At 40.4% G+C, this 24,856-nt stretch overlaps 1 protein-coding gene across 1 annotated transcript in view; it reads left to right on the top strand.

The window, feature by feature from the left end:
• POFUT2 (protein O-fucosyltransferase 2) overlaps positions 1 to 14,355 on the top strand; it is a 41,429-nt gene extending 27,074 nt beyond the window's left edge. The window contains exons 7-9 of the mRNA XM_033947286.1: positions 4,607 to 4,787; positions 5,592 to 5,715; positions 11,763 to 14,355. Coding sequence (XP_033803177.1) covers positions 4,607 to 4,787; positions 5,592 to 5,715; positions 11,763 to 11,916 — 459 coding nt within the window. The 3' untranslated portion in view covers positions 11,917 to 14,355. The remainder of the gene's footprint in view (positions 1 to 4,606; positions 4,788 to 5,591; positions 5,716 to 11,762) is intronic.
• The last annotated feature ends 10,501 nt before the right edge of the window (positions 14,356 to 24,856 follow it).

The raw sequence follows: 24,856 nt of genomic DNA, 5'->3' as shown, positions 1-24,856 counted from the left end.
TCTGCATTACATTTTTTGTTTATTAGAACAGCCACTCCAGCTTTTTTCTTTAAAGCCGGTGCAAATAAACATTTAGAAATCCAACCTCCAGATAATTTTTTTGATTCAATTTCCGAAAGATGGGTCTTTTGAATGAAGTAAATGTCCGCATTTTGATTTTTAAGGAACGATAATAATTTCTTCTTCTTAATAGGATGATTTAAACCATTGACGTTCAGCGAATACATTTTTATATCCATCTAATTAATAGTTATGTTTTAACCAATATTCTATGATAGTTTACACGATTATCTCCTAGCACATTCATTAAAAATTTATATCCCAACCCACCCATTATTTTCCCTCCCCTCCCACCCATTATCATATTCTGATTTGGAACACGCATTGGTCATGCAAAACCTACATCTCCATCTCCAGGCAACTAATAATTCATTATATTATTTAAAAACATATTTCTAAATTCAATACATTCTTTATACTTCCACCCTTATATAATTGAAAATTATATCCATTTAATCTATAATATTTTATAAATTTACTGAGAATTATATATATTTGATTTATAAAATTAAATTCAATATCATGCATACATGTAATATAATACTCTTAATAAATAAACATATTACAAATATAGCTCCATTTCTCTATATATATCTATATATCATCATATAAATTAAATATATCCATTTTTATATAAATATATTAATATTAATATTAATGCATTTCAATCATTTTCCTAGATCATCTTCATAATAAATTAATTTGAATAAATAATTAACCAAAATATACATTTTATGTCAATAAATAAGTTTTATAATAAATTCATATTTTATTAATTATCTACCAATCAATTACTTATTTTCTTATTTTTCATAATAAGTTAATATGACTGAATAATTGAATCAAATAAAAATTTTATATTAGACATCTATTTTATTAATTAATCCTGTCAATAATCAAATTATTTTCTTGTATATATTTCATAAAATTATAATTTTCTTATACAGAATTAAAATATTGTTTTTATTATAAATTAATATATTTCATTTTTAAATCTTATTCTCAATATGACAATAATAAAATTTTCCTATCAATATTTTTAATGATAATTTCATTGTAATTCATTTCATTATTCCTTAATCCTAATAAGTTAATATGCTATATAATTGAATAAATTTTCTATTTTGATTAAAACATGTATTTTATATAAATTTTTAAATAAATAATTTATTTATTTATATATTAATAATTTTTATTTTTTTTTTTTTTTTTATATTTTATTTTATTTTATTTATTTTTTTTTTTAATTTTAATGATTGTGGATGCTAATATTTTATTAATAATTAATTTAATAAAATAATATTATATTATTGCATCCACTATATCAATAAATATAAATTATATTTCCAGTTAATAACATTTCTTATATCTTAATTTTTTTTTTTTTTTTTTTTAATAATCTTCTTTATTTTCCCTTTTTCTCATTTTCTTTCTTCTTTCTTCTTTCTTCTTTCTTCAGCTGAATTGTTCTGTTTCTTATGTAAACATAGGTTCTTTTTGTGTCAGAAATTCTTTCAGTTTTGCCGGGTCTTGAAAATATATGGATTTATTTCCACTGGATACTCTCATAGTGGATGGATAATATATTCCATATATGTATCCTTTTTCTTTCAGCTGCTGTCTGTATGTGAGGAATTGTTTTCTTATGTTTGCTGTATATTTAGCAAAATCCGGTACTAAAATCAGTTTTGATCCTTTATAATTCAAGTTTTTATTTGCTTTTGCCATTTTTAATATTTCTTGAGCTTGTTGATACCTTAACACCTTGAATATCAAAGGTCTTGGAGCAGCCTGGTTTACTGGCTTTCTTGTGGGGATCCTGTGGGCTCTTTCAATTTCTAACGGCCATTTTGAGTTGAGCTGAAGCAGTTTAGGTAAAAGATTTTCCAGGAATTGTACAGGATCTCCCCCTTCAATATTTTCAGCCAGCCCCAAAATTCTGATGTTCTTTCTTTTTCCTCGGTTTTCCATATCCACCAATTGATTTTTTAAAGCTGCTACTTCTTTTTTATCTTTGTCATATTCTTGTGTGAAGGATTCAAATTTCTCCATTTTTTCTTCCATCACTGTCATTCTCAGTCTTTCCGTTTGGATCTCTTGTTTCATGATAAGAAGTTCTTCTTTAACTTCAGATATTTTGTTGGCATTTTCAGTCAGCATCAGTTTTATTTTGAACAGTTCTGTCATAATATCTGACTTTTCAGTGAGTTCTTCAGTCTCCATCGGGAACGGTACACTCGATGGTGACAGGGGAGTTACTTTTGTTCTTTTTGCTGATATTCCCGATGTTGAAGGTTTTTCAGCTTTCCCCTGCTTCATGCTCGCCATTTCCGACGTTGTTTTATGTATTTTTAATAGCGATTTGAGAAAGTAGAAGTTTTATTTTTATTCCGTTTGTTGCCTGGATACGGGAGCGCTGCGGTTAGGCTGCCATATCGTGCGCGCTCCAAGCCACGCCCTCTATCCCAGGCTTTCTTGAATTCAGATACAGTCTCTTCTCTCCACCACCTCTTCCGGGAGACTGTTCCATGCCTCTGCTAGCCTTTCTGTAAAAAAGTATTTCCTTAGATTACTCCTGTGCCTATCACCTCTTAACTTTATCCTATGCCCTCTCATTTTAGAGCTTCCTTTCAAATTAAAGAGACTACTCATGCACATTTATAGCACGTAGGTATTTAAATGTCTCTATCATATCTGCCCTGCCTTTCCTCCAAAGTATACAGATTGAGATCTTTAAGGCTGTCCCCATATGCCTTATGACAAAGACTACGCACTATTTTAGTAACCTTCCTCCGGACCGACTCCATCCTTTTTATATCTTTTTTTGAAGGTGCAACCTCCAGAATTCTACACAATATTCTAAATGGGATCTCACCAAAGTCTTATACAGGGGCATCAATACCTCCTTTTTCCTACTGGCCATACCTCTCCCTATGTACCCTAGCATCTTTCTAGCTTTCACCATCAGCAATATCATTTATGAAAATGTTAAAAAGAGCAGGCCCAAGAACAGAACTTTGAGGCACACTGCTGGTAACATCACTTTCCTCAGAGCGATCAACATTAATCACTACCCTCTGTCACCTTCCACTTAACTAGTTCTTGACCCAGCCCGTCTCTTTGGGACCCATCCCCAGGGTACTCAGTTTATTTATTAGATGTCCATGTGGAACACTGTCAAAGGCTTTGCTAAAATCTAAATACACCACATCTAGCGTACTCCCTCTGTCCAATTCTATGGTCACCCAGTCAAAGAAATTAATCAGATTTGTCTAACAAGACCTACCTCTAGTGAATCCATGTTGCCTCCAGTTCTGTAATCCACAGGATTCAAGAAACTTCACCATTCCCTGTTATAAAAGGGTTTCCATTAATTTGCTTACCACAGAAGTCAGACTTACCGGTCTGTAATTCCCTACTTCTTCCTTACTTCGTGGAGAGGGACCACATCCGCCTTTCTCCAGTCCTCCGGTACCACTTCCGACTCTAGGGACTCATTGATAAGGTCAGTCAGCGGAGCCACCAGAACTTCTCTATGTTTTTTCAGCACCCTCGGATGTACACCATTTGGCCCCATCGCTTTGTCTACCTTTATTTTAGCTAGCTCCTCACGAACACAACACTCTGAAAATCAATCAGGGCCTACCACTTCTCCATCCCTATTTACGTTTGTCTTCTGCGGTCCCTCTCCCAGCACTTCAGCCGGGAACACAGAACAGAAATATTTGTTAAGCAAGTCAGCCTTTTCTTTATCAGCTTCTACATATTTCTGCCCTTCACCTTTGAGTCTCACAATGCCACTTTTGAACTTCTTCCTATCACTAATATATCTAAAAAATTTCTTGTCTCCCCATTTTACTATGTCAGCTATTTTTTCTTCCATTTGCATTTTTGCTTTCCTGACTACTTGACCAGCCTCTCTTAACTATTCCAGATATTTTTGCCTGTCTTCCTCTTTCTGTGATCTTTTGTAGTTTATGAAAGCTAACCTCTTATTCCTTACCTTCTCAGCTACTACTTTTGAGAACTAAAGCAGCCTTTTTTTCTTCTTACTTACCTCACAAAAAGTTTTGTCGCTCTTACTATTACTCATTTCAGTTTTGCCCACTTCATTTCCACTCCTTCCATATGTTCCCATACATTTATGAAGGTATGCACAATGCCAGGGGACATACATGTAGGTGGAGAAAGTTACGAGCGTAACTTACAGAATACTGTACATTAATATGAGTCCTTACTGCATTTATACACCAACAGTTAAGTCAGCGCTAAGTCTGGTGAGCCCTATCAGGGCGCCTAATGTGTGCTGTTCAGTTAACATCTCCATTTGCTTTTGCAGGCTTATCCTTTTCCTTCTCACAGAGTTGAAATTGGTGAATTCTTAGGCTAACTAAATATATCTTGAGTTTGTAAAACCAAGCCAGGCATTTAGACTTAGTCTATAAAGTATTTGTTCTACTAATTTATGTTAGCCAAGGATGTCCCAAGAACTGAATGTATGAGTGTTGAAGGTATGTCATTTTAACATTTGTTGGTGGTTTGTTAGGTAAAACTGGGCATTGCTCTAGGAGGTCCTTACCTTGGTGTTCACTTGAGAAGAAAAGATTTCATCTGGGGTCATAGAGATGATGTACCCAGCCTTCAAGGAGCAGCTAAGAAAATCCAAAGCTTGCTAAAGAAGCATAAACTGGAGAAAGTGTTTGTTGCTACAGATGCAGATGTGACAGGTATGCATTTTTAGAAACTATCTTTCCATTCTTTCAGATACTTAGATATTGTTTATGTTTTGATTTGGCCTGGTGATTTTCTGTGGCTCTTTTGGATAAGAACATAAGAATAGCCTTACTGGGTTAGACCGATGATCCATCATGCCCAGTAGCCCATTCTCAAGGTGGCCAATCTAGGTTACTAGTACCTGTCCAAAACCCAAAGAGTAGTAACATTCCATGCTACCAATCCAGGGCAGGCAGTGGCTTGCCCCATGTCTTTCTCAATAACGGACTATGGACTTTTCCTCCAGGAAATTGTCCAAACCTTTCTTAAAACCAGCTACGCCATCTGCTCTTGCCTGCTTGATCTTGCCTTGGCCTTTGCCCTGACAATCTTTCATCCAGGGATCACAAGCCAGAAATTGTGGCTTCTTTATATATCTGGTATCTGTACACCTAATTTTTAGGTGCCACCATTGTGACAATGGCTGGGACTATTCCATACCTCAATATGGACCAGTGAATACTGCACCACTCATCTTGGACAGGGAATCAAATCTTAGTATCCCATATGGCAGTGCTATCAAGAAAGCCCACAGATTGGTTTTATATGATCATACCAATGAGACAATTAATACCTAGAAAGAAGGATGCTAGATGAAATATTGCAGCATCATATGTACGGTCTTCTCCTTAATTCCTATTAACCGCATCAAACTTCCCGGTGTATTGCGGTATACAAATACAATTTTATGCTATGTTTTAATTTAAAAAATATTTAGCAATTAACTTTGTGCTACCCTTCCTTTTCTCATTTTGCAGAACTTGAACAGCTAAGGAAACTTATTCCACAGATCGTGAGATTTGAGCCTACCTGGGAAGAGCTGGAATTGTACAAAGATGGAGGAGTTGCAATTATTGACCAGTGGATTTGTGCACATGCCAGGTGCCTGCTGGGGATTTTATGTTTTCTAATACTAAGAGCTATCAACCATACCATCTAGCAGGAATAGCAAGCCATACCTGTAGACCCTAGCATGCATGCTAAGCAGATGTGGCTGATCCACCCTCCCTATAAAAACAATAGTTTCTGTATAGTCTGGTAGACTGGTATAGTCCTTACGAATGGGTTATATACCTCACTGCTACCAGCAGGTGGAGACCGAGAACAGGATAGCTTCCCCTCTTGAATCCAGTCTGTCTCAGTCTCCATAGCAGGTGGTAAGACTAATTCGGCTCCCCTCTTAGTACTGCTAGAATTTTGTTTTGGACTCCTGGGTTCCCCTTTTGTGCTGAGTAGAGCTTGGACGGGTCCTGTTTGGGGGTGTTAAACTCGGTTGGTCTCGTGCTGGGTCCCTCCCCCTACCTCCCCACATTTTTGTAGAGGTTCCTCAGCTGGCATCCTGGCCCCCTGGTTGGTCAGCCCTCCAGCTTTGAGAGCCGTGGAGTCTGTTCTGTTTATGTAAAAAAGAAAAAAAATCCTGAGGTGTGCCGGTCAAAAGGGCTCAATTCCCTTTAAAACTGCCGTTTGTATTGTTTTTTTTCTCATCTAACCAGCACTTTTAATACAGTTTGGGCGTTTTTCAGCACAATGAGCACTTTTAAACATTTCTTTTCCTTGACGCTTTCAAGACCTAAATGTCCCTTTCAGGGCTCCATAGTTTTATTTTAGTTTTTGCCACTCTTCCTTTTGTTTTCTTCCCTATATGTTTTTCTCTATACTTGTAGTTCTAGCCCTTTTCCCTTTTCTTCCTGTTTGTTTTTGTTTTTAAATGTTTTTAATAACTATTATTGTTTTTAATGATGTGCTGTTATCTTAAATATGTTTTTTAGGCAATACATGTTTTTATGACATTGTACACCACCTAGAAGGCTGATTGGACGGTATATGAAATCTTAAAGTAAACTTGAAACTTGAAAAAAATGCTCATTGTGCTCCAGACGCGAGGTATTCGCAGCCGGCCTGTGCAAGCATTGTGCAGGCCAAAGCGGTGGGGAAGTCTCGTCGGCAGCGGCCAAGGCACCTCACCATATGTACCTCGCGAAGGATTCCCTTACTGCCGGAGCAGCTGGGGATTCCCTTTTTGCATCTGTCAGTTCCTTGGCCTCAGCGTCAGGAAAGTCCCAGGCTTTTCAGACACAACAGGCTGCAGAAGCTCCAATTTTAGAGGTTTCAGGTCCAATTTCAGCAGGAATCTCCTCCTTCATTTCTGTTATCTCAGGTGACTTCCCCCTGTTCTGGAAATACAGGGGCAAGGTATGGCAGGGTACCCTGCTGGGGCAGGGAGTCACTTTGAGGCCATCGGGGAGGGGGTTTCCCCTTGAATTTATGTTGGCACTATGTTATGTGCTGGCGGCTGGAGTTTCCGTGTCCACTGGGGAGATTTCCAGGATCCTTGTTGGGGGCCAGATTCTGACAGTGAGGTGTTCGAGCACCCCCCTGCTGGTGAAGATGTGTCTGTGGTACACATTTTTCAGCAGGAAGAGCTTCATGAGCTAATTCTTCAGGTATTCTCGGTTTTGCACTTTGAGGACACCTTGCTTAAGGGGATCCGCCCCTCTTCCTGCTCTTTTCCTGTGCATCAGGATATTCAGGACATTATGACTGAAAAGAAGCAGCCTCGCAACCAGGGTGGAAGCAGCGGAAATCACGCCCATGCCCACGAGCACCTCAAGCCAGCAGCCTAGGCCTATCCTCAGGCAAACGAGGCACTTTAGAATCAGTGAGAGTCTGAACCAACTTGTCCAAGTCCTCACCAAACGTTGAGCTGCCACTGCAAAAGCCAATGACTTGGCAGAAGCTCGCAAGAGGTCATACATGGCATCAGAAAGATAAGAAGCACCCAATTCAATCTATGCCACCTTGCACTTTATCAATTCCCAATCTTCAGATTTACTGTCAAGCACATGCTCAGCCCAGCGAAAACACGCCTAAGCCACCAGCCTACCACACATAGCCGCCTGGACTGCCAGAGCTGTCACATCAAAACTCTGTTTAAGGAGGGACTCTAACTTACGCTCCCTCAGGGTCCTTCAAGGCTGCACCGCTCTCAACAGGCAAGGTGTGCTCCTGGGCTTTTGTTTCCCTCTTTGAGGTTTCCGTGGTTCTTCTGGCCGCATAATGCCCCCTTCCTGACGACGCTGTTGTGAAACTCGAGTCGAAGGGAGACCAGCTTTTTACAGAACACGGGGATTGTTTAGAGCGTTCACACTATAATGAACTAAATGAATTGATTTCAACGTTGTACCACTGCTATTGATCTGCCTCCAAACTTGAGTATCTTCTGTTTTAATCAGATAAGTAATGAAAGTATTTTACAACAATACATTACAGTATATTTATTGTTTTTTGGAAGGCAGAAAGAGGGACTTTATAGTGCAATGATGGTTCCTCATTACAACCAGCGCTGGTACATCTGATGATACTATTACACTTTTTGGTTGGTGACTGAGCACTTTGATATTTTTACAGCACTTTGAAAGCACTTTGGGCACTTTATTTAGGATTTTTGTAGTTTTATTTATTTATTTAAATTAAATTATAGAAGTAAACTTGTGGAGATAGTTTTTTTTGATTATTTATGATCTAACACAAGTAATTATAGTAGTTGCTCCTTGAGTTGTTTTAGTATTTTGGGATATTTTCTATACCAGGATTAAGTTCTATACATGTTCCAACAGTTGTTTACAGATGTTTGTTGTTTTTACACTCCTATTCGGAGTTTGTTTTACTGTTTTCAGTTGAAGTCTTTCCTAGGTTCTGCTTGGCTATTCAGCAGACTGGATTGCAAGAGGGGAAGCTATCCAGATTAGTGCTGCCCGATTCATGATTCGAATCGGTTCACTGATTCACTTCAGGTGAATCGATTCGAATCAGTTCAAAACAAAAAAAAATGCCTGACCCTCCCTGCTCGTCCCCCCTTCCCCCACTTTCGCTGATGGAGAAAAGAAGGCCCTTTTCAAAATTATTTTACAGTCACAAAATTCTCCATCCACACCAAGGTTCAAAATCCCCTTTAAAGGTAAATCGTCGAGAAAAAAAAAAGGCAGCAGAGTTCGCCGGAAGACATTCAGTTTCTCGAGTCACCTTTTTTTTAAAACAGAAGGTGGTGTTTTATTGGGGGGTGGGATTGTCCCACCAATTAAAAATCATATCCTGGCCCTGATTACATTGGGAACAAAGATGCACAAATTCTTTCCCCTGCTGCTTCCCTATGCCATTTGTTTCAGCTCATCTCCAGGCTTTGATAACCTTTTTCTTCCCACACTAGTGTGATCGCAATTCATCTGTTCTGTCACACAGGGCACACCCCCTCTTGCTGTTTTTGTTTTTTGTTTTGTTTTGTTTTTTTAAATTCTGTCAGTACACTTAGCAGGGAACTAAATAGTCTTGTTCCGAATTGCATGGTGTTTTGTTACGCGGTGGCACCAGTCCTTGGTAACAGCGAATAAAAAGGCTGCCATGGTTTGCTTTAACTCTTCTCTTCCCTGAAATGATGAGCAAGTCATACTATCCAGCAATGCTGAGATAATAGAAAACAAAAGAACAGTTTTATGACATCAAGTAACACTCTAGCCTCTGACTCAGTGGTCTAAAAACGTGTATGCCAGTGCTTGACCCTGTGGTTTGGAAAGGAGGTGGAATGAGTCAACATAAGACAAGTTTGTTGCAAGTTTATATCAAGTTGTTGAAGTTCTAGATTGTGAGTTATTATGAGCACTGCATTCCTCTGCTTTTTGCTTGCTGGGTCTAGGGGTGTGATAAGTGGAGGATTTACTGACCCCAGCCAGTAGGAACGGATATGGACTTAAGATCTAACTCTTCAGCCTATAATTTAAGAAAAATAAACTTGCAGCTTCTGTTAGCTATGGGCATCATTGTATTTTGCGTGTTCCGTGTATTGATTGAGGCGAGTGATTCTGCTAGCACATAATTTTAGTGTAGGAATCTGTGGCAGCCCAATTTATGCTGTTGTCCCAATAGGAGATGTATTGCAGTTCTAGATTCTGGTATAATAGTTGCAGAGCTGCCTTTTTCTATAGGTTGGATTGTTGCTATTTTGAGGCTTGGAAGAGCTTTTACGGTAATGTGTGTTAACAGCAGTGCTGCCCGATTCATGATTCGAATCGGTTCAAAAAAAAAAAAATTGGCTTCCTGATTCGCCCGACCCTCGCCCCCCTAAACAGGAGCGGCAGCGCTGCTTTTGCTGGCCAGCCGCTGCCACACCTGCTTTAGAGGGGGAGGAGGGGAATGTCAGTTGGGAAGTGCTGTTGTTGGCTTCCCCCCGCATCTGGCTTCCACCCCCCTGGCCTCCCACTTCCCCCCATGGCCTCCCTGCACTCTTTACCTTCAAGGAACAGCCTGCAAACAAGATTGCGGTGCTACCGATCTTTGTACTGCTTCGGAGCTGTTTCCTCTGTTGCGGTCCCGCCCCTCCTCTGACATCAGACACAAGGGATGGTGTGGAGGGGGGATAGAGATACTGGATAGAAGGGTAGTTGGGAAAAGAAAGGGTGAGATGGTGGACCCTGGGGTGGTGGGGAAGGAGGGGGAGATGCTAGATGAAAGGGTAGTTGAGATAAGGTGGATCTGTGGAGGGAGACGAAAAAAAGGAAAGATGCCAGACCGAAGAAAGGAGGCCTGTCAAGCAAGTTATCAGAAAACAACCAGAGCCTGAGACCAACAAAATTTGAATAATGACCAGACAACAAAAGGTAGAAAAATAATTTTATTTTCTGTTTTGTGATTACAATTTGTCAGATTTAAAATGTATATCCTTTCAGAGCTGGTGTTAAGACCGCAAACGTGAGCTAGGATTTAACAGAGAGAGGAAAAGTCTTTTTTGTTTGTTTATTTTGTTTACACCACAGCACCAGTATGGTTAGGAGAAGGCAAAGGAGGTGAAGAGGCTATAAAATAAATCCACGAGGATGTTTGAAAAAAAACACCCAATTGGGCAGGAAAATCGAATTAAAAAACCAATTCAATAGGCTGAATCGAATCAAAATTTTTTTTTCCTGAATCGGGCAACACTAATCCAGATATACAAGTTTGCTCTCAGTCTCCACCTGCTGGTAGCAGTGAGGTATATAACCCAATTCATAAGGACTATACCAGTCTACAGGCTAACAGAAAGAAAATTAGCAGGTAAGAACCTAATTTCTCCTTAATCTGTATGTCACGATTCATCTGCCGCCATCCTGACACAGCAGGAAAGTCCCCAATTTATTCTGTCCTGTTTCAGCTCTCTGAGATTTCAAGCATGTCCTTAGGTCCCTCTGATCTTTGCCCTAGCCCCTTGTGACAACAAGGAGATTACTTCTATGTTTCCACTCATTTTCGGAAAGTGGAGCTTCCCTGTTTAATTGATTTGGCCATTTCCAAACACTGCAGAGATTTGCTTCTTTTCTTTAGACTGAAAAATACATTTTTGTTAGGAAATCATTTTAACTATCTTGGAGCATTCAGCTGTTAATGTGCTCAAGCTGTTTGTCCTCTACCCTGAGACAAGTTTTTCAAGTCATTGTTTCCATTGGGCCTACAGGGGATCATATGGCAGTTATAGAACAGATTAAGAATCTAAAAGATTTGTCTCTGAACTTATTGGCAGCTAAATGCATAAGGCATTCTGTTGTGCCGCAGCTCGGTAACGGCCCCGAAGCCCTTAGAAATTTGAAGGGCTTCGGGGCTGTTGCTGCGCGGCTTTGTAAAACAGGCCCTAGGTCTCATTGCATAAAACGGGATCTGTGTTAAAATAGCAGAGGTTAGTGGTAAAATAATATATTTTAGCAGTAGCCAACATTGATACCAGGCAGAAATCTTAACAGTAGCCCCCAACTTTGATACAAAGCAGAAATTCACCCCCCCCCCCCCCACGAAACTGTAGACAAATAGCACTACAGGACTTTTGCTTAGTAATTAAATCTGATCCTTTGAATTAAGCCATTGAATTCTCTTTCCTGGTAATGTATTCTATGTTCACTCTTCCACAGGTACTTTATAGGAACTTCTGTCTCAACATTCTCCTTCCGGATTCAGGAGGAAAGGGAGATCTTAGGCTTTGATCCTCATACAACCTACAATAGGTTTTGTGGTGACAATGAAAAAAACTGTGAACAGCTCACACACTGGAAAATTGCATATTGAATTAAAGAACAAAGAAAATCCAACAATATATACTATAAGAAGAAACATCCTTTTTGAAAAAAGAAGGCTGTCAGTATGGAGCTTCATAGCTCACTTTTGGTTTTTCTTTGTTTAGAAACGGACAATAGCATATCACTCTGTTCAAGTGATTATGCCCACCTCATGGATTTCGGCTGCAAATAATTGTGCATGCCAAACAGTAGATACTTCAGCCTTAATGTGAAGTGAAATTATCTGGTTTTAGAGATTGCCAACGAGAATTATTGTTATTAGAAAATGGAATTTCATGACAGATTAAAAGTGTTTCCCTATTTTGTATCAAATCTCTATAGCCTGTACAGTATTAGTGAGCTGAAGTGGTGGATCATGACCCTAATTGATTGGCCCTAATGGTTTCATTTCTGAGTTCTCTTTAGCACAAACATTAATGGATTAACCAACTTTCATCACAGTACTGTGAGCTCAGGCGCACATGTATGTAAAATACAATGGATTACTAAAGAGGAAGAGCCTGTTGAATAATGAGAGTTTTCATTCAGTTGGCCCCCAGCATTTGGTATAGTTCAGCCATATGCAGATAGATGGTGCACTGCAGTCTGAGCATTTGATGCGTTCTGCTTTGCTGTCTAGTCTCCTGAGTCTCATACTGTTGCAACCAGCAGCTTTGCAAACTGTAATTGAAAATGAAATAGATTATGATGCACCTCTTTGCCAGGCAATCTGTGAGCAGCAGGCATAACTGCTCTAAGCTATTAGTAGATTTGGCATGCATATTAAAAGCAACAAAACTAATTTTCTTCCCCTACCTCCTCTTTTAATGCGTTTTATTTTTAAACTATTTTTTTAAATTATTTCCAATGAAGTATAGAGCTTGTGAAAGATATTGTATTGCAGCAATATAAAGGCAAGCTTCCTTACTCTGTTTTTTCAATGTATTTCAACGTTACTCCAAGAATAAGGAGGATTATTCTATTTCTATGCCTGGGCAATCCTTGGCACTTTCTGCTGACAACAGGGGTGACAAACTGACAGAGGCTTGAAGTCATGTGACATCTCCCAACCAGGAACTGAACTGAACATTCACTTAAGATGCCTTAGGCTCCCTCTTAACAAGAGCTGGATTTGAACTGGTAACTGATGGTTAATACTGTCCTCAATCAGTTAGTTTAAATGGAGTGGTATCTGGATGAATAGTGCCAGACTGGAGACACTGGCATCATGAAATGTTCCTCTGGTCAGGTCTGGCCTTTGTGTCATTGTTTTCTTCCTCCTCTGAACTAATGGTGTCCTCTTTAAGTCACTGGTGCCATGATCACTAGCCTTGGATGACAGAACACAAAGCTTGAGATTAGATTCTTTCTCTAGCTGTTAATTACTAGTTGACAATATTATGTTCAGGTAATTCAGGAAAACAAACATGTAAACAGAAAAAAGATTAGAGTATCAGGAGGTTAAGAGATTGCGGCAGAAATTCCAGCCTCAATTGGGGATGCATAAAGACACCAATGGAATGATATTGAATGATCCAGAAATCATTAAAAAGAGATGGAAAGAATATATGGAAAATCTATACAAAAAAGGCAATGAGGATAACATTGGGGAAATTGAACAGGAAACTGATGCTGAAGAAGAACCAGATATTTTAAAAGAAGTCATCATTGCAGCAATTAAAGCTTTATTGAAAACCAAGTCACCTAGTATCGATGGTATTTCAATTGAATTAAAGATCAGAAGGTGCTATCATGGCCTTTATTCGACTGTGTCAACAGATTTGGAAGGAAAATACGTGGCCAACCGATTGGAGAAGATCACTGTTCATACCTGTAATGAACAAAGGTGACGTCAATTACACACACCAGCAAAATATTGCTGAAAATAATACAACAAAGGCTACAATCATACATTAAGCAAGAACTACCCGAAGTTCAGGCTGATTTCAGAAAAAGTTGAGGAACAAGAGACATTATTGCCAATGTTAGATGAATATTGGAGAAAAGCAAAGAATACCAAAAGCCTCTATACTTTTGCTTCATCGACTACAGAAAAGGTTTTGATTGTGTGGATCACGATAAACTATGGAGAACTCTAGCACAAATAGGAATACACAAACACATAACTCATCTGAAAAAGAGCCTTTATGAAAATCAAGAAGCTGCATTGAGAACATAATATGACAACACTGATTGGTTTCTAGTAAAACGCGGTGTCATGCTAGGATGCATCTTGTCATCTTATCTGTTCAAACTTTATGGTGAAGCCATCTTCAGAAAAGCAAATTTGGAAGAAGAGTGTTGGCTTCAAAGTTGGTAGCTGAAATATAAATACCGTATTTTTCACTCCATTAGATGCACCTGACCATAAGATGCACCCTAGTTTTAGAGGAGGAAAACAAGAAAAAAACCATTCTGAACCAAATTCTCCCTGCCAGGCTGTACACCCAACCCCACACTCCTTGCCAAGCTCTGTACCCTATCCCCCCCCCCCCCCTGGTGGTCTAGTGGTAGGCCGGGACAGGGCAGGCAAGTCTAGTGGCTGGCAGGCAGGTAGGGACAGGGCAGGCAGATAGGAAAAGGGCAGGTAGGTAGGTAGGCAGGCAGGCAGGCCTCTCCCTCCCAGGCAGTCAGCAGGCAGGGCCCAGCCTCTCTCTCCCAGGCAGCAGACAGGCCCCGACCTCTCCCTCCTCTCTCCCTACCCCCAGGCAACAGGCAGGCCCTGGCCTCTCCCTCTTCACCCCCCAGGCAGGCAGTCCCCGGCCCTCTTCCTCCTCCTCCCCATACGTACCTTTTTTTAACTTCTGGTGCCTTCACTCGCTAAGAGCGGCGCACAAGATTGGCTGGCTGCCTGGTCCCCACTGCTTTCCCAAGAATGGATGTCAGATGCGGCTGCCTCCTCTTCTGTTCTCTCACGGCATAGCGGCGCACCAGGTTGCCTGCCTGGTCCTGTGCCACTTCCCGCGAAAACTGACCACGGGACCAGGCAGGCAACCTGGTGCGCCGCTATGCCCTGAGAGAACAGAAGAGGAGGCAGCTGCATCTGACATCCATTCTCAGGGAAGCTGCAGAGACCAGGCAGCCAGCCATCCAGCATTGTGTGCCGCTCTCAGCGAATGAAGGCGCCAGAAGTTAAAAAAAAAGATACGCGCGGGGGGGGGGAAGAGGGTCAGCAAGCAAGGGAGGGTGGCAGCATTAAAATAATGTAATGGGGAGGCGTTTTGGGTATCCGCTCCATAAGATGCACCCTCATTTCCACCCACTTTTGGGGGGGGAAAAAGTGTGTCTAAAGGAGCAAAAAATACGGTAACCTCGCTATGCAGATGATACAAAACTTATCACAGCAGCAAAGAAGACATGATGTATCTACAGAGAAAAGTTAAAGTGGAAAGTCATAACATGGCATTAGAACTGAACATATACAAAACAAAGATCATGAACATGGAAAATGATGAAGATTTTGAGCTTGAAGGTGATAGAATAGAAGTTGTAAAGGATTTCAATCTCCTGGGCTCTTTCGTAAACAAAGAAACAACTAGCATGGAAGAAATACTCTGCAGAATAGCATTGGATCACTCTTCAGTGAAGACTCTTGACAAAGTATTCAAAGACAAGGAAATAACACACACAACGAAGATCAGACTTGTCCATGTACTCATTTTCTCAGTGGTCAATTATGGATTCGAATGCTGGACACTACAGAAACAAGTTAGAAAGAAGATTGACTCATTTGAGCTTTGATTCAGGAAAAAGATTTTATGCATGCCGTGGACTGCTAGAATAACTAGCAAATTGATTCTAGAAAAGATCAAACTGCTATGTCACTCAAAGCCCAAATGATGAAGTCTTATTTTAGTCACAATGTCAAAAGAAAAAGATCATTGGAGAAGGATATTATGTTTGGGAAGATCGAAGGAATCAGATGAAGAAGGTGACCTGCAATCAGATGGCTGGACATGTTGAAGACAACCATAGGGATGACCCTGGAGGACCTTACTGGAATAGCTCAAAACCAATCTCTTTTTAGATCTTTAATTCATCAAGTCTCTGACTCAAATGCGAGTCGATGGCGCCTAATTCAGGTTTGGCTGCACAAAGACATGGCTTTGATCTGGAAGTCAGGGTAGCCACACATAAAGGAATGTTCAGAGACTCATCTGTACAAAGTAACAAATCACTAATTTACATAGGGCTCCTTTTACAAAGGTGAGCTAAGCGTTTTAGCGCACGCTAACCACGCACTAAACACTAACGCATGCATGTTAGTTTGTGGAGACATTAGCGGTTAGCGCGTGCGCATATTTAGCGCATTGCACACCTTAGTAAAACAGGGGGTAAGACTTATCCCATTCTGTGTCTGTGGAGAAAATACTTAGTAAATTGGGATTTCATTTAGCCATGGAACAAATAAGCATTTTTCCCTAGTATTACTACACCATCGTGCCTTACTCTGAAAAGTTATTTTGGATGGTTCTCTCAGCAACCTAGTTATGTTAAGTATTTAGTTGGTGGATTTTAATGATAGGAACTAGTCATAGGCTGGAAATGACTGTGCAGTTCCCGATGTCATAGCCCAATAAACAGCTATCAGATGATGTTTGTGGATATACATTGTTATTTCTTAGAATGAGCTATTCTAGAATATGTAAGTAGTGCCACTGTAGGACAATCAGATTACAGGGAACCTGCTGTGAATTGGAAATAATTTGTGTTAATTATGTGGGAGAGAAATCATGTTTAAAACAATTGTTGATTTGTGCTTCATATGGTCTCTCTTCCTTTGTATTACCAAACAGCTGGTAACAGCCTTCTGTGGCATGTATGAGGAAAAAATAGCCAAGGAGGCAAAAAACTTCAAGCCGTTCTTTCGATACATTAAGGGGAAATAACCCGCGATGGAAGCGGTGGGGCGTTGGATGACCATGGAATAAAGGGAGTACTAAAGGAAGATAAAGAAATCGCTGAAAAACTGAACACATTTTTTGTGTCTGTATTTACCGAAGAGGATATACGCAACATACCGGAACCCATCAGGCTCTATGCTGGAAAAGAAGACGGGAAACTGACAGGGCTGACGGTCAGTCTAGAAAGCGTATACAGACAGATTGATAGGCTAAAGAGTGATAAATCCCCGGGACCGGATGGCATCCATCTGAGGGTCATCAAGGAACTGAAAGGGACTATAGCTGAATTGCTTCAACTAATAGTCAACCTGTCAATCAAATCGGGGAAGATTCCGGAAGACTGGAAGGTGGCAAATGTTACGCCGATCTTCAAAAAGGGTTCGAGGGGAGATCCGGGAAACTACAGACCAGTGAGTATGACCTCGGTACTGGGAAAGATGGTAGAAGCGCTGATAAAGGACCGCATCATTGATCACCTTGACGGACATGGTCTGATGAGGACCAGCCAGCACGGCTTCAGCAAAGGCAGATCTTGTCTGACAAACTTGCTGCACTTCTTCAAGGGGGTAAACAGGCGGATAGACAAGGGCGATCCAGTCGACATTGTTTATCTGGATTTTCAGAAGGTGTTCGACAAGGTTCCACATGAGCGACAACTTCGGAAGATTGCGAGTCATGGAATCGAGGGTGAAATACTCACGTGGATCAAAAACTGGCTGGAGCATAGGAAACAGAGAGTGGGGATAAATGGCCAATACTCGGACTGGAAGAGCGTCACCAGTGGGGTGCTGCTGAGCTCGGTGCTTGGACCTGTGCTCTTCAACATCTTTATAAATGATCTGGAAATTGGTACGACGAGCGAGGTGATTAAATTTGTGGACGATACTAAGTTATTCAGAGTAGTGAAGACGCAGGAGGATTGCGAAAATCTGCAACGTGACATAAACATGCTTGAGAAATGGGCTGCGATATGGCAAATGAGGTTCAACGTGGATAAGTGTAAGGTGATGCATGTCGGTAACAAAAATCTCATGCACGAATACAGGATGTCCGGGGCTGTACTTGGAGAGACCTCCCAGGAAAGAGACTTGGGAGTTCTGATCGACATGTCGATGAAGCCATCTAAACAATGTGCGGCGGCAGCGAAAAAGGCGAACAGAATGCTAAGAATGATTAAAAAGGGGATCACGAACAGATCGGAGAGGGTTATCATGCTGCTGTTCCCAGCCATGGTGCGCCCTCACCTGGAATACTGCGTCCCGAACTGGTAGCTGTACATGAAGAAGGAAACGGTACTATTCGAAAGGTCCAGAGAAGAGCGACTAAAATGGTTAAGAGGCTGGAGGAGTTGTCGTACAGTGAGAGATTGAAGAAACTAGGCCTCTTCTCCCTTGAAAAGAGGAGACTGAGAGGGGACATGATTGAAACATTCAAAATACTGAAGGGAATAGACAGTAGATAGGGAAAACGAGAGGGCACTCTCTAAAGTTGAAAGGGGATAGATTCCGTACAAACATAAGGAAATTCTTCTTCACCCAGAGAGTGGTGGAAAACTGAAACGCTCTTCCGGAATCTGTTATAGGGGAAAACACACTTAGGGTTTCAAAACAAAGTTGGACAAGTTCTTGCTAAACTGGAATATACGCAGGTGAGGCTGGACTCATTTAGAGCACTGAGGGCCACCGCATGAGCGGACTATTGGGCAGGATGGACCACTGGTCCGACCCAGCAGCAGCAATTCTTATGTGCTTAAGTTTGACTATCAGAGTTAAATGGAATAGCAGTTTTGTAATAACCAATTATGAGCTCTTCTTACACTAATTTATAACAGTAGTCATTTTCATGAAATTTGTTGACCAAACTTCCTACCAACACCACTACCATTGCAGATGTTGCTGGTTTATAGGGTCGAACTGGAATATCGGTCGCTAGGTATAGACTTAAGAGGATGGGTCAGTAGGGTGGGCAGATTTGATGGGCTATAGCCCTTTTCTGCCGTCATCTTCTATGTTTCTATGTTTCTTATCCTTCTTGGTCAGTCCTTCAGGATTGGCCATTGGATCGTACTGTTTTCCTACTTTGATCAATTTTCTTGCTTCTTTTATAACTTTTACAAGATTATTCGTTTTTACCAAGATAAAGATAAGTATTTCAAGGTGACATCACTACATTCTTTATCCAGCTGTTGACACTCTTGCTATCAGTAAGCTATCAGATGTGCGGAAAATATTTATTGAGTTCATTTTGAGTGTAATATTACCCATCTATGTATTTCAGTAACTATTAAGCCCCATTGTTATCAACACCAATTGGCTAAATTGTGCTTGCATTTACTGATGCCCAGATGAGTGCTTTGGAGACATCCAAGAAGGGTTAATAATGTAGAACAGAATGTCTACATATATTTTGTAATTAAGATAACATTAAAAAATGCTAGGTAACTTTTTTTTACCATTTGAAATTACTACTAGACACACAACTATATTGTACAAGGGTTCTTCAAAAAGTTTCTGCACTTTCATATTTTGATGGAAAATGTGTGAGGCAGGAAAAGTGGTAAGAAGGCGTGTCATAGAATGTCATCTGACCAGTCAGGCAAAACAGGGTGGATTATGTGAAAAAGTGTAATTTGCTTATGAGCTATTTAGTAAATAGTGTTTAAAAAAATAAAAGTGCAGAAACCTTTTGAAGATCCCTCGTATATTTCAGTTTGAGTCCTATAAACCAATAGTTTGAGTAAACTGTTGCCATTTCTTAGTGCTAACTGCTTTCCTTGACCTGATTAGGATGCCATGGATTGCTCGTCTGAGCTAATTCTGCCACCTGTTACCCTGCCTGACCTAGAGGTGGGGGAAGGGAAGGTACTGTTGCCTGGTCTTAGGTTGGCCTCTGCCACCAACTTCTTCTTGGGCACGATGGTACTGTCTCTGGGAAGAGCAGATGCTGCAGCTTTCTCTCCTAGATAGTCACAATTCTGAATATAAGATGGGTGGATTTTGGAATCTGTTTCTTTCAAAAACCTCACCGCTACCCTGGTTCAAGTAATGAGGCATTTGCATTATATTTCAGACCAGTAAATTCATAATTATTTGGCCCTCTTCTAGTTCCATTTTATTTTCTGCTATTTTTTAGAAAGATTTTTAGTTTTTTATGCCAAATTTTCTTCCAGTTAGAGTGTTTGCCTGTTATTTTGTTCAGCAGAACCTCATATACCTATAAAACTAGTACACAGGTTTGAACCTGAAAGATAACGTATGAATTGTTTTTCTAATCTTTGGCTGCCATCTCTTTTATTGTTGTGTTTTCATTGCATTTCTAATCATTTATGCCAATGGTTTTCCTCTATTGTGAGCCATTATAGTTCTCTGGAGATGGAAAGTGTGCTGTAAGTGAGCTAAAACTGCAAGTGATTCTTTGATACAAAACATATTTTTAAAGTATGTGTCTTTTATGTTTGTTTTTGAGCTCAGAATCAGCCGTTTCTTTTTGGCTTCTAGTTCAGCCTGAACAAATCTGTTCCAGTTCTATGTCCAAATAGAACCTTAAGAACATAGAATCTTATAATTCTAAGGAAACACTGGACCTGATTTTATAAACAGTGCCTAAGTTGTAGGCACTGCTATGTGCGGTTGTCAATCAACTGCTAGGCGTCCTTTATAGAATTGCGCCTAGCAGCTAGGCGCTGGTATATTAAACCTGGCCTAATTTACTGCTGCCTAACTACAACGCCTAGCGACGCCTAAGTCAACCATGCTTTTCAGGTAGGCATTGGTAGACATCGGAGGGGGCTTCGACTTAGGTGTCACTAGGTGCCGCATGGATATCCAAGTGCAACCTACATTAACAATTTAAAAAATTGTTTTTTTAATGGTGCGGTCAGTTATCACGCCATTTAACAAATTTTAGTTAGACATCTGTGATTAGGACACCTTTTATAGAATCAGGCCCACTGTGTAGGACATCTTAAGCCTTCATCTGAAGCAATCCTCTTTTTGTTTTTATTCTGCCATCTATCTAATTCAGTTCATCACAATAGCACTCTTTTGAAAGGCCGTGATCACAGCTTCCCTTTCCCAAAGAACATCCTGGCACTGATATATTCTTAAGTCACTGCTGCATTATAACTAGGACTCTCTTCGAGAGACAGTGAATGCTGCCTTTGCAACAGCATCGGCACCAGTCAGTGCAGGGAGTGTGAGCTGGGTCTGGAAATACAGAGCGAGTGCTTCTATAGGAGCATCAGGGCAGACCTTATTTATGTCCATGTGAGTTTATAAACCATGTCTTACTACATTGCTTTTGACAAGAACTAAAGTGTTAAAAACTAAAGTGTTAAAACCGTACAGAAACAACAGTAATATTTTATATGTACCAATAATTGTATACCTCACTTTTTTAAATTGTAAAGAAAAATAAAATGTTTTCATTAACTTTGTGTTATTGACCATTGTTAAATTCTGCATGTCAGTCTGACTTGTTTTTATCACTACTGGAGAGAATTATAGAAAGAGGATTAATGTTGGTTTTTCTGTCCATAGGCACATTAACTCTCAAAAAAAGGTGCAGAAATTCACTATGGGGTCCTTTTACTAAGGGGCGCTAATCGATTTATCGTGTGCTAAATGTTAAGGCATCCATTCTATTCTATGGGTGCCTTAGCATTTAGGGTGCGCTAAATCGGTTAGTGCGTCTTAGTAAAAGAACCCCTATGGTTTATTTATATCCCGCCCTTACCCAAGGCATATTGGAGAAAAATGTGAATACTTGGCCAAGTTCAAAAACATTGCTGGTATTGGAGAGCTAAATCTCCCCCTCCACCCATAAAAACAATCCCTATTATTTTCTTTGGGAAACTCTTAGAATGCTATCACTCCATTTCAAGCACTTTGACACAGAGCAACAAGCAACCAGGCATGGAGAAAAAAAACTGAAGCAGCTGGAAAAGGATGGTACTTGAAAGTGTTCATACACAGGTGCAACCCACATATAGAGTAATGACACACTTGGGGAGGGGGGGGGAGCAGAAGGAAGAGAGAGATGTAGAGCAAAGTAAAGAGGAAAAAGATGAGAGAGATGCTAGACCTGTGGCCAGGAGAAGCAAAGAGAGAAAAAAAAGAGAGAGAACCTGGAGCAAAAGGGAAGGGGGAGAGCTGCTGGACTTGTGGGGAAGACAAGTGAGAAGGGATAGAGAACCAGAGGGGAAGATATGCTGGACCTTGATGGGGGGTGGGGGGAAGCAGAGGGAAAAAAGAGAGAGAAAGACTGGGCCAATTGAGGGAGGAAGAAAGAGATGCTGGACTATAGAGGTGCAGAACAAAGGGAAAAGAGAAGCTGGAACAGGAGATGCTGGGCATAGAGAGAGCACAGGAACACACAAGGGTGATGCTGGACATAAGAGAAGGGGTAAGGGACACAGAAGAGAGATAGGGATTGGGACTTTTTGTAGTTTTACAATCACACTCAAAACGGTATACATACAGTTACTTCAAACATATTTTTCTATCTGTCAAAGAGGGCTCACAACCTACATACTGTATCTATTGTACCTGGGGTAGTGGAAGATTAGCTGACTTACCAGGGTCACACAGGGAGCAGCGTGGGGTTTGAACCCACAACCTCAGGATACTGGGGCTATAGCTCTAACCATTGCATCACACTCTCCTCTCTGGACAGAGTAATATAGGGACAAAGGAAAAATACTGAATATGGAGGAAGGACAGGGATCCTGGGAGAACAGAGGGGGTACTGTATAAGATGGATAGAGATGCAGAAGAAAAATTTATTTATTTCAGTTGTGCACAGGTGTCGCAGAGTAACAAAATAGGGAAAAAATATACCCAAAGGATAGATGATGAAGGAATAAGAGGTAAATCAAAACCTTTGCTACAGCCTTAATGTGTTCAATGGTTTTTATTCAAATATGCTTATGTTAAAAATTACATTTTGTGGTTAATAGAAACCTGTTGTTACTACAGTTTGTGTTGTCTTTGTGGAGGGAATGTGACGTAATCTCATTGTGAAGGAATAAGCAGGTATCTATAGATCTTTCGAAGTGTGGAGATAGCAAACCATCTTTGCTGAATATTTAATGTAAAATAATTAGGTGTTGCATATATCAAGAAAGCTGCTGAAAAAACTGCCACCTCTTTTAGCTGTTAAGTAATCCCTAAAGTAAAAGAGTAAGAGTACAGTTGGTTTAAAAGAAGTGGCCGATATATTCTAGAAGTAAGGAGAAATTAGCCATGCACTTTATATCAAATTCAAACTGTTGGTCATTATGAAGAAGCAAAATCCAAACTGGTCAGTGTGGCTTACTCAAATACACACATTGCCTTAATATTGCTGAAGCAGACTGATTGCAAAATTTGAACTGGACCCTCTGTCAAAAAAACATATGTTCCCTTTATACTGGTGCCGGGCAATACATTGGTATGGCCAGAAGGTGGTGATAGATGAACAGTTTTCAATCAGAATCACTCATTCCTGTATTTGAATGCAATTAAGCACTATAAGTTGTTTTCTATTAGCCTGGACAGCATTTTAAGTATTTATTTTCAAATAACTCTCTGGAAAACCTTTTTGTATAATTAAAATCTGAAATGTCTTGTTATCTTGCTTAAATAGGACTCAGAAGGTGAGGAAGAAAAATGCCAGCAGTAGCAACTTTTTCACCTTTGGCAAGAAAAAAATAAAAGTTTGTTTTTGACAGTAGTGTTTTAAGAGTAAGATCTGAATATACGAGGGTTGATTCATAAGTCATGGCAACTATTATTTCTCTTGAAAATGTGCCAACACTGGAATTCTAATATATATGTTTGAAATGTGTGACTGACTTGTACAAGTACAAACTGTTTACTGTTAACATCCTTCAAAGTAGTCTCCCAGATTGTCTTCTGAGGGATACACCGAATGCACAGTATTACATGGGAGAAACGTCCAGAGCTGTTGTCAATGCTTTAATCCTACATGACAATGTTTTGAAGGATGTTAACAGTTAAACATACTCTCAAGCCGATTGTGTGCTTTGTTTAGTGAAACAGCTAACATTGGATCAAACACCCAAATTCAGAATCCAAAACTCACTGGGAAAACACAGCCACTACCTACAAAGCCGCCATCCTAGAAGCAAAGAAAGCTTACTACTCTCACATCCTACAGAAAGTCCCAGCTAGGTCCAAACAACTGTTTGCCCTTACAACCAACTCTTCACCAACACCCAAGGAAAAAAACAAAACAATCCAACTGAACTTGATAATGAGGCTCTCTCAGATTTCTTCCAGTCCAAAGTACAAACCATCAGCAATAATCTTGACACCATCACCAGCACGAATCCCCCCCTCCCCACCAGCATACCCCAACCTAACCCCAATACTCCATTCTCTACCACCCTATCCCAATTTCACATGGCCACCCATGCTGAAGTTCGAAACCCTGAGAGAACTCAAGCCCTCCGGCACTATCCTCGACCCCTGCCCATCCAGCCTCCTACTAGCCACAGAAGACGCTATGGCAGAATCTATCCTCCCCATCATTAACTCCTCTCTCTCCACGGGGACAGTACCACTCAGCTGGAAGTCAGCTATTATCAAACCCACACTCAAGAAACCCACCCTTGACCCCCAACGAACCCAGCAACTACTGACTAGTCTCCAACCTCCCATTTGTCTCCAAACTCCTAGAACAAATAGTGCTCCGCCGCTTACATCCTTTCATAGAAGAACAAGCGGCCATGTCTCCTGCACAATCTGGCTTCCGAAAAGGCCACAGCACAGAGTTAGTACTCCTGGATATCATAGATAACAGTTGGTCAATACTCAACAAAGGTAGCGTTGCCCTACTGGTCCTACTTGACCTCAGCGCTGCCTTTGATACTGTCGACCATCACCTCCTCTTATCCAAACTCTGTGACCTCGGAATCAAGGACTCAGCCCTCCAATGGTTCACCTCCTTCCTTCACCAAAGAACCCAAAAAGTCCTAGGGCCGACCAAATCTGACCCCAAACCTATCAAATACGGTGTTCCCCAAGGCGCCCTTCTATCCCCCCC

Source organism: Geotrypetes seraphini, chromosome 5 (genome assembly GCF_902459505.1).
Source record: "Geotrypetes seraphini chromosome 5, aGeoSer1.1, whole genome shotgun sequence".
NCBI lineage: Eukaryota > Metazoa > Chordata > Amphibia > Gymnophiona > Dermophiidae > Geotrypetes > Geotrypetes seraphini.
This window is presented reverse-complemented; position numbering and strand designations above follow the sequence as displayed.